At 38.1% G+C, this 14,614-nt stretch overlaps 1 protein-coding gene across 1 annotated transcript; it reads right to left on the bottom strand.

Moving 5' to 3' along the window:
• Positions 1-11,785: 11,785 nt before the first annotated feature.
• On the bottom strand, positions 11,786-13,601 carry srxn1 (sulfiredoxin 1 homolog (S. cerevisiae)). Its single transcript, XM_084719947.1, has 2 exons — positions 13,299-13,601; positions 11,786-12,282 (listed from the first exon to the last, which is right to left on the bottom strand). Exons 1-2 carry the CDS (start codon positions 13,533-13,535, stop codon positions 12,073-12,075), a joined length of 447 nt encoding a protein of 148 aa, XP_084576073.1. The 5' UTR covers positions 13,536-13,601; the 3' UTR covers positions 11,786-12,072.
• Positions 13,602-14,614: the final 1,013 nt, after the last annotated feature.

Genomic DNA, 14,614 nt, shown 5'->3' with positions numbered 1-14,614 from the left:
CTATTACAAATTGTAGTATTGCATGACACAATATTCAAAATCTGGCAGAGTCAGAAGTATGTAAGTGTTAGCAGCAACATAAAAGTATTCACCACGCAGAAGACACTCACTGAGTTAAATATTATTGATTATTATATTATTATTACTCAGTCATGATGTGTAAATAGAGTCTTATTGATGTCACTGGTGAAGGTGGAGCTAATATTTAACTACTCTATATAATGCTTGAGAGTTTCATTTATAAAAGTTCATGTCTTTTTTTATAAACTGATCAATAACACTTTATATGAAGGTTGTGTAACACATTATAAGAACACTCATGAGACATTGCATGTGCATATAATAAAGTATTATAAGTGGTGGTGTAATGATTGTAAGTTCAGCATTCTTCATGCTTTATAACTCTTTAGCAAAGTGACAACAATGTTTGAAAGAAGAATCTAATCTTTAGCCAGTTATAAAGACACAGATAATTTCTTAAATATATCATAACAGATTATAATCCAATTCTAAGGTTTTGAAATTTAATAATGTCTTATAAACATCAATAACGCACTATAGCATGACTGTGAGCATTAGGCAGAGTGACAGCACTGGATAAGTTTATTAACAATTAAGTCCTTTTAATTGTGTCATAGTATCATACAGTTGCTAATAAATAAAGTCCTATAAATGCATTTCAATGTATTATGAATGTGCCTAGAATATTGTATGACATTATAAACCTTAATAGAAAGTGATCACATGTTTTGTGTGTAATTTTAATCAGCACAGGAACTTGTCACTATAACTGTCAAATAAAGGTAGTGGAGTAAAAAGAATAATATAGATTTTATGTATAATAATAGTAACAAGATATATAATAATGAATAATAATTTGTTATCAAATCTTTTAATGGCATTTAGGGACTGAAGTTTTGCTTTTCATTATTTCACAGTTTACTATCTGGTCTTAGTCTGACATGTTTATGGTGCTGCCACCCTCTGAGGTTTGTTTTTGTTGCCTGGTAAAACGACGCCAATACATTAAAACCAAAATCAACATCTAAATCAGGAATGTCCAAACTTTACCTTTGGAGAGTCAAAACTGAAACTTACTGGTGGACCACAGGCCAAAAACAAACACCTATTGTATTGTTAAAGCTATAATATGTAACAGCTCCACCTTAAAATGTCTGAAAACACTGGACAAATGTTATATTTATAAGAAGTCAGTGAACAAATGTGACCAAACGTAACATCAATAAAACTTTTATTTTACCTCCTTTCTCCTTTTTATATTGCCTCCTTCAGATAACAACTCCCATGATCCCACACTTCTTAACGATGTCATTAAACTGTATCTTTTGTTACTGTTTTAATGTTAAAGACTCCCAAGTTCCCCCAACTAACTTATATACATATACATACATATATATATATATATATATATATATATATACATATATATATATATATATATATATATATATATATATATATATATATATATATATATATATATATATATACAGATAAATCTGTAATATATTTACTGTAATTAATCAAAAAAATGACCAGGATATGTCATCAGAGATTAAGGAAACATCCTAAATTGAAATACTCAGTTCTCTGACAACAATGCTAAATCTGTGGTGTCCCCCTTTGAAATTTCTATTCCAAACTGGAATAGTTTGCCTGTTTCATGTCCAAGTAGAATTCAAATTAATGCAGATTGTTCACCAAATGTGTAAGTATTTCTTTCTGAGTCAATCAGCAATAATCTTGTAGAAGGTTTAGATGTTTATATCAGTTAAATTGAGCAAAATGTTTCTGGAGTCTGGCAGGCAGTAAGACAGGCAGTCACTGAACTCAAACTCCAGAGTGTGTATTTTCAGAGCAGTGGATTTTTGTTTTCAGGATAATGGGCTTAACTTTACACTGATGGACAACTGACAGTTATAAACAGCTGATTGACTTACTCATCTTTGTTTGTTTTGTGAATTTACAATGTTATGTGTTATGTTATGATACTATTGCTCCATACTGCTTCTTTGTTTTTTTTTTGTTTGTTTGTTTGTTTGTTTTTTTACTAGAAAAGGGTCAAACTGAATCTTATGGCAGGCCAGCTTTAGTTCATGGGTCCTACTTTGAGCAGTCCTGACCTAAATTTAATTGCGCAGGTGTTTGGAGAGCTGGATGTCTATGCAAATTCTGTTTGTCTTGCCATTTCTCAAATTTCCAATGGAAATTGTCAAGTCAAATGTAAGAAGTTCTGTAATTTGAATATCTTTTTCAGGAAGCCCGACTTCATGATCGACCTTGTATCATTACTGCACAGCAACAAGCAGGCTTAGAGTAGTTAGAGTAAATAATCCTGCTGTTATGTCACCTTATTAAGCTTCCATTGGCCCGCACTGCAGGAGAGAGTTAAGTGTGAGTAAATAAACACTGAGCAGATGATCCTGGAATGGCAAAGATTCATTCACTCGCTGCCCCCGAGTGCAAAAAAACAAAGCGGTGGCAAACAGATGACTTAGTCCCACAAAGCCACATCAGCAGCAGACTGCAGTCTCCTGCAGCCACAGCACAGCACATTTGACCACTTCAATGCGTCTCAGCTGCGTCAACAGTCAGACATCAGACACCAAAACTGTCTGCTGCTGGAGCACTGAGGTCTCACAGAGGACATGAACCAAACACAAGAATCTGCAGTGCCAAAGGCTGTTTGAATGTTTCAATTAGCAGAAATAAGGTAATCCCACCAGAGATTTAACTTCATACAGGTTAATTAAAGAAAAATATGAGCCATGAACGAGACATAAACTGATTTTAATTTGTTTTGATATCTGATGATCCAGTAATAACACATTAAAGGTCAACAAACACCCACAACTATCAGAAAACACATCATGTTGCCGCTGTACGGTTAATTACATTTAGCAGCACCCAGAACGACTCACTGTGAATTTAGAGTGGGCATTTGTGGGACGTGCCTATGCAGTACTAGTGTGTGTGTGTGTGTGTGTTTGTGTGTTTGTGTGTGTGCGTGTGTGCATGCGTGTGTGTGTGAGAGAGACATGTTGACTTGGGACTAAAGACAGCAGTTGAAGCGTTCTCAGAACAACTCTCTAATTTCATGGAACTATGAAACGCTGTTTTGCTCGTCCGGAAGAAGCAGATCCGTTTATCCACACTGATGAGGTGACAGCATGTTGGGTTTGCCACCCACCGAGCCCCGTGTTGTTGTGCTTCACAGATCTCTGAGAACAGCAGCTCCGAGCACAGCACAGGAGGGTTTTCTGTGTCTGTGCCGCTGCATGTTTTGCCACTCTGTGGATGATAGTGTCTGTCTGTCGCTCAGTTACTTTACAACGGGGATTGTCATGAAAATTTGTACAGACGTTCTTGGTCCCCAGAGGATGAATACTTAAAACTTTGGTGATTCTCTGACCTTTTCTCTAGTGCCTCTATGAGGCTGACATTTTTGTCTTTTAGTGAACAACTATTGGATGAAGTCCCATGAAATTTGGTAAAGATGTCTGTGGTTTGAAGAGGATAAATTCTTATAACTCTGGCGATACTTGTGCTTTTTCTCCACCAGAAGGTCAAAGTCACTTATATTGTGAAACATCTCAACATCTACTGAATGGATTGGCAGAGACATTCATGGTTCCCACATCTTATGACTTTGGGGATGCTCGGACTTTTGAGTGAGTTTTGAGTGAAATGTCTCGACAGTTATTGGATGAGTTTCCATGAAATGAAATGTCCCTCAGGAGGAATTGTAATCATGTTGGTCATCCCTTGAGTTTTCATCTAGGGCCATGATGAGGACATAATTTTAATTTGTCCAATATTACTTGCAAAACAAACAAAACAAAAAAAAGTACTTTGCATTTAGTGTAGGGTTGCAAATTGTAAGCACTTTCCTTAATTAAACTTTGATAATATTAACAATCAATTAAAAAACATAAAAATTGTTTATACCAAACAATATCAAATGTGTTTTTCTCCCCTCCATCAAACCTAATCTGGCTCATGAAGCATATTAAGATGTAAAAATCATGTCTGTTATATTTCAGATCTTTATTTTATAGTAGAGGGATCAAATTTTATTTGATCAATCAAATTCTTTATGACAGATTAATTGATCATTAATTAAATATTATCACCCCTAGTTTAGTGCTAATTAGTAAATGTTAGCATGCTAACAAACTAACCCAAGATGGTTATACCTACTAAACATCAGTATGTCAGTATTGCCACTGTGAACATGTAATTATAGAAGCAAAACGTAAGATTGAAGTCCAAAGGTCACTGTGAGTCGTCCGTGCATGTAAGTGCACAGCCAATCAGAGTGAGCCCATTTATTTCTGTTGGGAAGCAGTCACTCTGCAGCTCGTACACTTTTCTTCAGCAGGGCTGAGGAGTGGCAGACCAGCCGCCGTTTCACTCACTAATGGGTTTTGTCTTCGTTAAGTCACAGAGACTGGAAATGCATGAAGCAGTTAAGACAGAGAGCAGTGACAGCTCTCTCCAGCTTTGCATCATTCTGCAGGTTTCCTCTGCTGCTGACACATTTGCATAAATGTCAGAGCTAAGAGAACAGATTAATGCCTTCTGACTACATCAATTTAAAGATATTTTATATTTTTCATATTGTCAAACAGTAATCCCATTAAAAGCTAAGAACCAACAATGAATTTATCCTTCTAACAAGAACCACGTCTGTAGCTACAGCAGGATATAGTTTATTCCTCTGTGCCACAGAGCTCCATTGTTGTTCAAAAACTATTAAAAACACATTATTGAGCCACGCCTTTGAACTGGGTGACATATTTCGTCATTACAATGCGCACAACAAATCTGGTTTATTTGGAGCTGAACCCACATACACTTCCTGCTGCGGTAATTACTCACGAAAATGTTAAACCTGTGGTTGAAAGTGGTCCCTGAGCAATCCAGGAGCAGTGACAGTCACAGTGAAAATATTCTAAATATAACTCAAACTGATATTGATTTTTTAGGTGAAATGTTTTAAGTGGTTAAATATGTTTTACTACTACAGCAGTACATTATTTAGCTTCCTACACCGGTGCTCCTGCTGCTTCTACAGACTGGAGGCGTGTCAATCACCATCAACTGTAGGTAAAACACTAAGTACCTCATGCAACCCCACTTCAAGTATTCCAGCCTATCTCTTTAAGGTGCAGGGGTTGTATTGATGACCATTGCAAGTAGACACACAAATTAAGGACTGGGTGCATTACCCACCTCCAAATAGAACAAACAGAAAAACCTGTGTGAAATACAACCTATCGCTATTATACCACATGTATACTTTTGCAAAGCTACACAGAGACGAATGTTAATGCGCAGTGTTTCACAGAGAACACAGTGGTGAGGTCAGAGGGTGGATACGGCATTGCAAATCTGGCACAGATTACACGCCTGCAGCCAGCAGCAGTCTGAGAGAATTCCGGATAGGAAGCTGTGAGAAGCCGTCAGCGACTCAAACACCTAAACCCAAATTCTTTCAAGAGGATTTGGTTGTAAGGCCTCCCCGAGTGGAACAAATGAGTGCTCTGGCTAACCAGGGATCAATTTGTAGCATTATTTTACATGTAGGCAGACTCTACGGGAGAGCAAGAATCACATTTGTAAGGTCTTAGTTTTATTCTGCCACCGGATCTCTTTATAGACTCAGCGGTGATAAAAAAAAAAAAAAGAGAGAGAGAGAGAGAGAGAGAGGAAAAAACTTCATCTATCAGTGTTTATCACCTTTAAAACAATTATACACCCCAGGAGGAATCTGCCATGATAAAAAGAGAGGAATGCAAAAGCAAGCTTGTAAAATTTTAAACTGATTTTAAACAACCTGCAGAACTGTCTGCTTTAATATGGCCACCTTTATATCAACCTGGTTACAATAAAAACGAATGGAGAAAGTAATCTTCTTTTGGAATTAGGTTGTGAACTGCGGGAGAGCTCTTAAAAAGACATGAGCTCCCCTGAAAATATGATCTGTGAAATTTTGGGTGTCTCTAAAATATTGGCAACAAGCTATTTTTGTCATGCATTTCTATTTTTCTGTACCTTCATCTTCATTCATCAAGCATAAAATTAGGCTATTATTGATGTATGATTAATGCATGAGGGGCGCAATATCAGAATAGGCTGTTCTGCTATTTGACAGTTCAGTTAAAGTTGTATATCCATGTCTTATTTATGCAGATAAAGAATATAGTACATCCCTCTGTACCGTACCCTGCTTTTGTTAGCCATATTGTATGACACTGTGATGTTTTAAGATGTGTTCTTTAACTGATTATTAGATATCAGATGTGTTGACAGGATGCAAGTGGGCTTACATGCATGCAGCTATGAATGTTTCTTTGCAACAAGAGTCAGAGTCAGTCCTCAGGAACGTGCAACACCCCCTGCCGCCCCAAAACTTCTGAGCTCCCCAGACACTCAGACCTTTTCAAACCAACGTGGAACCAGCCCCATTCCAGCTCAAGCACCTAATTTAGATCCATTCCGATCATTTCCACCAAAAATAAACTGATTCACAACCAGAAAAGTTGATCCCCAGCTGGAACCAAAAAATAGTAGATTCTCCTTAGGCGCCAAAGTGGGCGTATCACATTCTGCAGGTCGTTGTGGATTGTGCGGTGCCCTCTGTTGGTGACATCCTTGATTACAACAGTCAATAGTCAGGCTGGTTCACTGGATAACCCCACCAGAGCATATTTGGTGGAAAAGGGCTCACTGAGTACGGTTGTGCGCAAAACCAAATAACACCCTATGCAGGTGATGAAATCTGGGCAAAGCTGTGAACATTAAGGTGCTCAGATAAACACTGCAGACAGAGTACCGTGTGCTTGTAGAAGAATGAGTGATTCCTCTGTACCAACAGAGAAATATTTCCACTGTTTACAAGTGCTACCAGGATGACTGATTATGTGTTGCACAAATTTGCTCTCATCAGAAACATAAAGGCCTTTCAGTGGAATTTCAGGGTTCAACTGTGGGCGATTACGATGAATTCATTGTTTGACGTCACCTCACCAGCCAGAAACAAGATAGAACTGATAAAAAAACCAGTTTGTTCACACAAATAATGACTGTGTCTCACATGGATGAGGTGCATTCAACACAACTTTTAATTCCAGTATCCCTGATTCGTGCTGTTACATCGAATGTTTGACACATCTCTTAGCTTCAGAACTTCTAATTATAACAAGACTTCATCAAAACTTGGTATATGGCTGGACGGTGTTGGGTCAGTGTGCAACAATGTGGCCAGTTTGTTGCAGGGAGAATCAGTGTATAAGAGCAATTTTCAAACATCGTATTTACTCCCCTGTTGTCAACGTGCTCTAACATCGCTAACATCGAGTCCACTGATTTCATTTTTGAATTCATTTTTGTCATATTTATTTTGCTTTCTCATTGAGACTGCCACATTTTCTTTCTTTCCCCACAAACAAATGAATTTGTCGACAAAATGATGTACACAGGGTGGTAAATGCCCAAATAATATTCAAAAACAGTCAAGTGGGCAGTGTGAGTTAGTCACCTGCACTTCCGTAATTAAGGCTACACAAATAAATACTGTTTGTTCACTTTTGCAGTTAGTGGATACGTCTACGAAAATAGTATACAGGTATATATTCTCCAGAGAGATACTTGTATTTTATGTGAGTATTTTCATTTTATGCCACTTTACGCTTCTACTTCACCACATCTCTGAGGCAAATATTGTACTTTTTACTTTATTACATTTGCCTGACAGCTTTAGTTACTGCTTACTTTTCAGAGGTCACAGACAACCGCGGGCCGTAAGGCTGCCCTGCTTTTTTGGTCAACCAAAAAAATCAACATAATATCTTACTTGTTTTGTGCAGAAACTACATTATTTGCTGCTCAGAGCCCCACAGTCATCAGAGTGCCTTCAAAATACCATGAAAAAATTTAAATGTCAATACAGTCCTAACTTTTTGCACATAAAGAAAAATTAATTTCAGTATCAGTCAGCTTTGATTTGGCTTTTTCTTCCATCATTAATCATATCTGTTATCTTGGTTAGCAATTTAAAATAGTCTTATTAGATTTGTGTGTTTATTGGTATTATTTTGATAACACTTTTATTTTCTGTAGTGATGTTTCAGGACAGAAACAAAACTGAGCAGAGGATATCAAACACCCTGCTTAGGGCATCAAACAGGCTAATCACCAGATCTCATGACCCAAATGTAATGCAAGAAGTCAAAACAATTGTTAATTTCTCATCACTGAGCAAAACAACAGCAAAAAAGTTTATGAGAATTGACATGGCCCCAATCCATTTGTAAAAAATGGCCACAAACACTTCCTCTTCTTAGCCCTCCAAATCCCCTTGATCTGTTTAAATCCTCAAAGATAAAGCGCACAGAACCACCCATGGAAACCGCTCCCCGAAGCAACAGGTGCAATATTTTTTTTTTCATGCCGGTGTTGCGTGTCAAAAACCCTTTGAGGATACGGTTACTTCCAGACAGTGAACGAGCCACAGGAAGTCTTCTCACACGCGACGATTCAGAGGAGAAATTTAGAGTCCTTTAGGGCCGGTCGGTAAAAGCTGCCCCAGGTCTCCCTTCATTTCCTCGATGGCCACAAAGGGAGACCATCAAGCGGCTCTGAGCTCGCCGCTGATGTCAGAAAGGCCTCGTGTCTGTGCAATGACCTGTGATGTATAGTTATACCTATATTATTCTGCAAACCTACAGTTCCTTCCTCTAAGACAGAGGGGCAAAGGAACTGGCCTGATTCAATAAGCAGGGTCAGACTGAAGGTCAGTACCAACAACAAACAAGGCATTGTGTAATATATTTACTTAAAGGGATAGTTCAGGTTTGAAGAGAGGTTGTACGCGGCACTTATCCATAATCACCGTAGCGCCTGCCGTAAATGGCAGTTGGTACGACCCCAGTTCGGAGAAGCAGCAGGAACACCAGCACGGAGGCAAAGTTGACTTATTGTGCAACTTCTGCGAATCCAATCCCTTGAAAACAAACAGACAAAATACAAAGTTTCTGCAGGTTTCAACAGTTGAATTTAATATATTTTTAAGACCGTTATGAATGCAATTTAAGACCCATTTCACACCCATACTAACAGAAAGTACGTTAATTAACAGGGCACCTACACTTTTTCCAAAGTCAGCTTCAAACATTTTCAAGTTTTTCAAGAATCCTACAGCTGTGGAAGATGACATTTATATAGGCAGACACACTCAAACTGATTAGGCCCTATTTAATTTCGTCATCACATTAAATCAGATGTTTTTGTGCTATCAACCAAGATCATGTTTCCCGATAGGATTCTACGTAAGGGTGATAAAATCAAATGTTTCAAAATGTGTCACCTGTGCCAATATCAAACAATCAGTCATTTATGTTGTTTCTTACTCTAAAAAGTTAATTATTCAGCTTGGAAGTGATCATGAAATAAATGCAGCTGAAATTTTAAGCACTTTCACACACTTTGTCCAAATTCTAAGCACTTTTCAAATCTTGAAAACATCACATTAAAATTCTGTTGTCTTCAAGGATTTCCAGCACCCGAAAGGACCCTGTAATTAACTTCTGATTAATCATCTCCAAGATTAAGTGGTGATTGTGGTGATGAAAGTGGTGGTTTTAAGGTGGTTAAAATTTGTTTTGCTGCTGACTCTGTCCACAGCAGCACATTGTTTAGCTTCCTACACTGATAATCCTGTTGCTTCTCCAAGCTCGGAGCAGGTGAGCCACTGTTGTAATACACTGGCTGGATAAGTACCTCATACAGCCTCATTTCAGAAACTATCCCCTACACCACCAGGTTATTTTTTTTAGACAAATTACTTAATCTGATGGCATTTCAAGGAAGATAAAAAAAAAAAAAAAAAAAAAGGCAGAGGTTTGGGAAGTTCTTTCATATGAATCGACCTGGACTGTGATTCTCATTCCTCCTCTTTCTTTGGTAAAACACAATCTGGAAAGTTACAGGAGGGATCCTTCTCAGAGACGACGAGTAAGAAAGACTGATGATCGGAAGAAGGGGCAGAGTCAGCAACATCTTGCATTTTGACACCAGACGTTGTCAGCATGATGTTCTCATAACACCTGACTTCTACCAACCATCTGGTCTATAGGCTCCTTTCTATCACCTGCTCTTCTAGTGCTGTCTGAAACATCACAATCAAAGTCGACTGTGCATGAGACTTCATAAAGTTCTGATAAAACATAAAATACTGCACTTTATAGTACCATTTCATACAGTCCTGCTTGATTATCAGTGCTTTTACAAGCACTTTGTTCTTCTAGTTGTTGAAATAATGCATATGCATATTCTGCTGCTGCACACAAAGCTGCACCGCACCATTTGATTTCTAAAATTAACGGTAATACTCAGAAATGAAAAGACTGCCTACGGGGACTTTTTGATATAATTTCAGACTAAAATAACTTGACTGTGAGACAACTTGTATTTAAATCTTCCTCAGCGGTCAGTAGGAAGAACTCAGAACGGTACACTTCAAAGAAAGCTTGTTGTACTCGTTCCATGAAAAAAGGGGTACAATAGACTTTGAATTTTAGTGGAAGACATTTTCTCATGTAGCAGTAAGAGAAACACGTGTAAATAATAAAATATACAATGGCTGAATTCAAAGTTAGCTGCTTCACTTACGGGGTCCTTGGAATTGTCCGAAGTCACTCCGTCATTCCCCACTATCGATGCCATGAACTGCACTGTGCTCTTTTTGTTCCATTATGGAATTCTTAAGAGCGCTACTGTATATGTCAGTGTTTCCCAAACTTTTTTCCCTGGAGATCCACTTTTTAAAAATGACAAAGCATCGTAACCCAGTTCAGAATAGGCCTTATCAATAAATTTTGTGAAGCCTTTGTTCATGCATAAATTAACGTTCATGACCATTACTGTGTGCCAAAATTGTTGGTCTGACAATAAAGTTTTTCTATATACCACAAATGTTGCTGGAGTTTTCACCTCTAAGGCTGATTTATGGTTGTACATAGACTCTATGCAGAGATGTTGGGAGCATTTATACTTAGTGAGTCTGCGTTACTCAGTTACACCCCCAAATGCTGACTGGTGATGGAGTTTCTATGAAACTGTGTTGAGTTTCAGTGGTAACTGAAACTGAGCAGTTTATGTTAGATTGAGAGCTAATAAATTCCGAACAGTTACTTCTACTGAAATTACTGCAATGCACAAAAGAGAGAAGATGAAAAAAGAGAGGAGATGAAAAAAGAGGGGAGATTGTGTGCATGACCATTGAGCCAATCAAGGCAGAAGGAGGGTGAATTTTCTGTGCTCGTCTGACAACTGAGAGGAGGAGACAAGGAGGTGGATCATAGTTGTTGCAGCCTGTGTTGCTGCAATGTGCTGTTAGACATGTAAATCTGGCTTACCTCAGTGCTGCCATTAGTTAATATGGTGTGACAACAACAAGGCTACGAACGAGGCAATTCATCTTGAAATTAACACCTCCAAGTTGAGATAAAGGGCCTTTTTCCTGTTCATTCCACTCTGCCAACATGGTGCGAAGGCCACAACATATTGTGCATTCTGGCTCACTATCAGTCACTGCTTGATGAGACACTTGAACATAACGGACACTGTTAATGTTATTTGTGACACCCGTGCTTTTCCTAGTTTAACAATTCAAAATGTCAATCATCCTTGCCATGTAGAGTCACTCACTTGTATTGCCTTCGCCTTTTAAAATGTACACTAAAATAACTGCAGGAAAAGGGTCATTTAAGTTACTTTTTATGTGCAAGTATAACTGGTATTTGAAGGTTACAACTATTAAATAAAGACTCACTTTGTAAAAATGTGTAACTTACAAAAACACACATTTACAAGCACACAAATAACATTTCAATGGTTTCACATGAAAATGTTGTCTTGAACTACAGAGTTATATTTCCCCCTGCTGGTAAATCCTTTGTTCTGCAGTCACAGTCAAAACTCTGTGTGTGAGACACCACAACCAAGTCTCTCAAAAATCAAAAATCTCAAATCCAAAATGCTCCGGTATCACCGCAGATCAGGCGTCGAAGCCCCCAGGTACGTGCTGAGGTCTGAGACGTTTGATTTGATGAGCTTGGCTGGGATGGTCGGCATGTTCAACCTCTGATACGCAGCAAACCTGTGACAGCCTCCAAATGAGTAGTAGTAATTTCCGCCCTCTCTGCCTTTGATCCAGAGCACATCAATGGGAGGAACAACACTGATGTCTGCTGTCTCCTGGAGGGAAAGACAAACTGACAATTAATTCATACAGCAAGTGTGGAGCAGCAGATAATATGCCAGTACTGCAAAAAAGGTACGCTGAACTTTAAATATTAGAGGGAAACTACAGTATGAATGAAACGTTGCTGCAAACATGCTCCTGTAGGAATCTTGTATCATTCTTGAACATTATAGGCAGGGGTGGAGGTAGTGCAAACACCTTTTACTTATTAGAATTAGAAATACCATAAAGGGAAAATACTCCATTAACATTGACATTTGACTCAAGTAAAAATACAGGATTATTACCAACAAAATAATACTTTAAGTATCAAAAGTAAAAGTGATCATTATGCAGAATTTTAACCTTGATGGTGTAATAATACTGTTTGGGTTATCATTACAATGCTGAAACAAGTAGGTGGAGCAAATTTCACTACCACCAACCAAACTCTGTAAATATATTGTATAAAATTGCTGAATGAAAACTCCTTTTTATGTCATTAAAAATATATATTTTCCCATAAATACTGCACAGGAAGATGAGCCGAAGCTCTGCCCTGAATGCACCAGTTTTTATTATTATTTTTATTAAGTGATCCTAGTATTGGGCTGCACAATTAATTGCAATGTTATTGTAACTGCAGTATGCCCAAGTGCAATATCCAAACCGCAGAACCCTGCAATTATTTCACAAAGGAAAAGTTTGTGATAAAATAGCATTACAAAAAAGAGCTGCACAGATGCTCATTACGTACAATACTTACGGCGTAAGAAGATAGTATTAGCCAGATAAACTCACCTCCTTCAAACTGGGCTGAAAGTTTACTCGTATATTTTAAGCTTACCTGTATAAAAGTTTACCCACAATTTAGAGTTACCTGCCCATGTATATACCACCAACCTGAATTTTATGTAATAGTGATTTGACATTTCACATCAGTGTTGTAGGCCAGACTGTATCTTAACGCCACAATCCACCCTTAAAACACACATGATTTTCTTCAGACACTTACAAAACAAAAAGTTACCTTTATTGTGTTCATGAGACTCTGAACTTTCAGTTCATCCAGCTCCGGAGGAAACGGTCTGATGATGACGTTCATCGGGACGTTATGAACCTCCTCGACGTTGTCCGAGTGAATCGACCTGTTGTCGCCGTTTTTAACGTCCGGCGCACCGGACTTACTGGACACTGTCGACATGTTTCTGCGGGGTAAAACCACCAGCTCCACCCGAGGTTTAGTGCCCTGCCACAGGCGAAACATTTACCTGCCCGCTGTAGTGTTTTGTGAGTGTTTCTTTACTTCCGTGTTGCTAGTTTGTTTGTAGAGTGCGTAGTTAAACGAAAGGTTCTCATTGGTCCTCCGCGCTGTCAATCACAAATGTACAACGCCCCCTTTGGAACTTCACCTGGCATTTTTGACGCAAATTAGCTTACTTGTTTTATATAAAGTAAAACAAAATGACGCATTTGTTTTGTTAGCATCCAGAATACATGTCACATTAAGAAACAGAATTAGCTAACCATTTTTTTTTGTCATTTAAGGACAGCTGAAACAAGTTGGGAATGAGCGACCACTTAATATCATCACCTCTCTGGCCACCTGAGGAATGTAAGTTTAATATTTACCCTCTTCTAGTTATGTTTTTGGTCTGTACGAACTCCTGAGGGAAATATATTCTCTTTAGTTGTTAGCTAGCCTACATGTTCCATTATGTTCACTAGCTAACCTAGCTAACTCAACTAGCTGACCTAGCTAGTTAGCCAACTGTGTCTGTGTGTAGACCTTTTTTGCGGCAGCCAATTGATATGAAATAGGGTATTTTATAATGATTTGTATTTTATTGAATTGTCTTCAACAGAAGTAGAAATTCAGCAAAGTACCTAAATGTAAATACTTACTTACTTAGGACAACTAAATACAAACTAAATAAGTGTAAATAAAAAATATGTACACAAGATGAAAAAAAAGGTAATTTTACACACATACACAGACCTATAGATATATACACCTCTAGACACTTACATATATATAATATTGCAGATAGAAATGGCGTGCCATGGGCGATGGTCTCTTCATATCCACCTTATGAAAATGTCTTTTAACCCTATCCATACCCAACCCAACAATGATCAACATTTTTCACCATTTTCTGACATTTTATGGCCCAAACAACCAATCGATCAACTGAGAAAATGATCTACAGATTAAACTTCATTTGCACCCCTACACAGGTGTTACAAATGATACTAATTAAGGTCCTCTTCAATTTAATGTAGTAGAGCAGGCATGTCCAAACTGTTCCATAAAGGCTGCAGGTTTTCATTCCTACCAAGCCGGAG

Source organism: Lutjanus erythropterus, chromosome 6 (genome assembly GCF_056507025.1).
Source record: "Lutjanus erythropterus isolate fLutEry1 chromosome 6, fLutEry1.hap2, whole genome shotgun sequence".
NCBI classification, from domain to species: Eukaryota; Metazoa; Chordata; class Actinopteri; order Lutjaniformes; family Lutjanidae; genus Lutjanus; species Lutjanus erythropterus.
This window is presented reverse-complemented; position numbering and strand designations above follow the sequence as displayed.